Source organism: Limulus polyphemus, unplaced genomic scaffold (genome assembly GCF_000517525.1).
Source record: "Limulus polyphemus unplaced genomic scaffold, Limulus_polyphemus-2.1.2 Scaffold702, whole genome shotgun sequence".
NCBI classification, from domain to species: domain Eukaryota; kingdom Metazoa; phylum Arthropoda; class Merostomata; order Xiphosura; family Limulidae; genus Limulus; species Limulus polyphemus.
Window position 1 is genome coordinate 131,169 of NW_013666312.1, and position 3,414 is coordinate 134,582.

General features: G+C 31.6%; 1 protein-coding gene across 4 annotated transcripts in view; it reads right to left on the minus strand.

The window, feature by feature from the left end:
• Window positions 1–234: 234 nt before the first annotated feature.
• Window positions 235–3,414, minus strand: part of LOC106460071 — a 190,334-nt gene continuing 187,154 nt past the window's right edge. For all 4 annotated transcript variants that reach the window (XM_022386693.1, XM_022386694.1, XM_022386692.1 and 1 more), the window contains one exon: window positions 235–2,921. In XM_022386693.1, the coding sequence (XP_022242401.1) occupies window positions 2,655–2,921 (267 nt within the window). In that variant the 3' untranslated portion in view covers window positions 235–2,654. The remainder of the gene's footprint in view (window positions 2,922–3,414) is intronic.

The following is a 3,414-nucleotide window of genomic DNA, read 5'->3' on the forward strand; positions in this document are numbered from 1 at the left end:
CTGCTAAATCCAAAGTACAATTTAACTACTGAATTTAAAGTATCATTTAACTCAATTTCAGGCTATTTGAAATTCTAATACGTAACACCATATAAATAGACGACACTTAAGTTTAATATGAAATTAATTGATACATTCGTGAGAAAACAAAAATATTTGTTAATAACAATTTTCCTTTCTATGGAAATCTAAACGTGTTCACGTAAGTAACAAAGAAAAACACGTACACAGTGATTATACATAAACGTCACTGTACTTTTATCTCATAAAAAACAAAAACATACAGTATATTTCACGTATGGTCTACAAGGTCGCTGATTTCTATTACTTATGTCTTAAGACACGATATACTTATCAAGAAATTGAGATAACATAAATGGGAGAAACATGCAATTTCATACTTTTGATTAATATTTAACTCTAAAAAACAATGTTAATATCTTAGCTGTTGTTGTCTATTCAACCATTTATACAGTTAAAAATTGTCCACGTAATAGTTACGAAACATGTATTTACATTTTCTTAAATAAATTGCTAGCTGAAAACCGGAAGTGTAGTTTTAATTGGATAATAATAAACACTGTGTTTCATATATATTGGTCACACGTCTATATCAAATATTCGATATTACATATACAAGTGAAAACGAGCTTTGAAACCAATGTTGATTCAAGAGAAAATGCCGAAATACCAATTACCTACGAATATTCACTAAGAGACGATTTAAAAAAACAAGGCATATGTTTAGTTTGGTTTCAAAGTATCTTTTTTAATTCATTTACAGCAGTTTTTAGGTTACACTAGTGTTTGAGTAGTTCATCAGTCAATACTAATTAATTTTATCTATTTTAATTTAAACAACAGACACAACAACAAAATCATATTGGAATTCATAATGTGTTTGCATTAAACTTGTTAATGCTGACATTGTAATGGAACAAACTTCTATGCATAATAATTTAAAATGTTTAGTGCTCCAGCTACCTATAAAATAAATCTGAATTAAATTGATTAGCTGAAATACGTTTCAATATTACTAACAGATGTACTGATACATTCGATTGTTTTATCGATTTCATGACAAAATATAAAGTTGTTTATAAAATATCAGGAACACTTTATGTATTTCAAAAAAGTATAAAACATTTTCATTATGGTTTCCTTAGGCAACGTTGGAAGGGTTGATATATATTTATATACAGATTTGAACCTTTGTCTTATAAAGACATAAGGAAACCACTGTATTAAAATAGAAGACCACTTTTTTTACATAGAATTTACTTACCTTTATTTATTAATCATTCAAAAGACTGTTTAAATATAAAAACACCGTGAATTTACATGAAAATAAAATAATAATTCATTTGGTTGAAACTATACAATAACAAATTTATGTGTTTCACTTTTCGTTTATATGATAAAAGGCGGAGTATACTCAAAATCTGTACGAACTGGAGAATTAATCACTACTTAGCTTAAATATTGTTTTCCTGCTCCACTAAACACCTGGTAAAAACTAGGCTCACAAATTTGTCGATAACAAAGTTGAATTATATCGTTGATAAACTAAGTCTGACAAAAAACAGGTTTTGATACTATTATATAGCTTGTCACGCAACTAGAAATTAACTTCTTGGGTTTTCGTTTGCGTAATATTTTTAAGTCTCAAAACCTTTTTCAGTTAACAGTATTTGTTTTTGGATGTTCGCCCAAAGTATCAAGGGATCTGCGCTAGCCGTCTCTAATTTTGAACTGATAGACTAGGGGAAAGGCAACTAGTCAACAGCACCCACCGCCAACTTTTGGGCTACTCTTGTCTGACCGAATAATGGGACTTGGCCGTCAATCTTATAACGCACTAACGGCCCCAAAGTGCGGAGCGCGCTTTTTTTTTGCAGTAAAGATATGCGAACATTGGACCTATAGCTCCATAGCCCAGTACGCCAACCACTGGGCCACGCTCGGCCCAAACAAATTGCGAAAAGTTTCACAAGATAAGAACCTTTATTTTGAAAGTTTGTTATATAGCGTTTTTTAAATAATTTTAATAATCAGCACAGCTTGAATATACTTTTCCAGCTTCACGTTTGACTAAAATTATTTGTTTGACTTATTTTCGCATAAAATAATACCAAAAAAAATAACTATCACAGAAAGTAAATAATAATAATAATAACAATGAATAGGCAAACAGAAATCTTTTACATTGCTAAAACAGGTCATGGTTCTATTGTTAATATATTATTCGTAATATTCTATAATGATTGCTATTAATTAACAATGACAAACAACCGAGTTTATACTATAAACACGGGCAGCAATACTTCCTTCAATAGAACAATATGACGCACATCGAAAAAGTTAACGTAGATTGCTAATACGAAGGAGTTATCAACAAAATGACAAACATTGTTAGCATTTTTAGCAAACACGATTACGACTGAAAAGACAACAGACAGAAAACAATTAAGCCTAATAAGACTTCAACAGAATATTACACCCAAACTCACTATTCAGATCTCGTGACATTCATCGAGAAAGAGAATCTCAGATAATTAGTAAATGTGATGACTACATAATTTTAAACGCAACACCCGTCATTCTCGTGTGTTCGGCATCTTTCAAATGTGTAAATCAAATCAATAACTGTTAATTCAGCCTGTTCCATATTTAGCCAAATGGATATGCAATGTGCCTATAGCAGACGTAAGAAGTCTCAAGTGTCTTGAGCAATTAATTCCACAATGTCTGAGATCAGCTTCTCTTAACGAAACAATCTGTTCCAGTTGGCTATATCCCGCTCGTTGAAAGTGTTCTGTATACATGGGAAGACCAAGAGAAGTTAGCCAATCGTGAAGACAACTGTAGTTCGCTTCGACCACAGGCTCATTGCACGAGTCCGCTAGGAAGTCATTTGGTATCTGAAAAAGTAACAAGCAGCATTGAAATTTCAAAGTAGCAAGAATGGGAAGTTGAAACTAATTTTTTGTGCTTTATTCAAGCTAAATGTCATCACATGGGGTAACTAGTGATCAAACTCAGTGATCATTCTTATTTAAAACTGTTTTGCAGAAAGATAATTAATCAATAACACTAGCCACCTACAAGGCTATTCCTGATTGAATAGCGGGATTGACTGCCATGACGCGTCCACAACTGAATGTATGGATCGTGTTCAGTAAGTATATAGCTGATCGAACCTTCGAGTCAAAGCCAGAAACTCTGATCGCTAGGTTATGCTCACTCACATTTTCGATAAAATTATTCTTAATATTATATCTATATATACATACTTGTATATAGAAATGAATAAAAACACTACTACTACTACTACTACGTACGTACGTTAGTTAGTTACGTTATTACTTATTAACTTACTTACTTACTTACTACGTTACGTTACTTACTTACTAC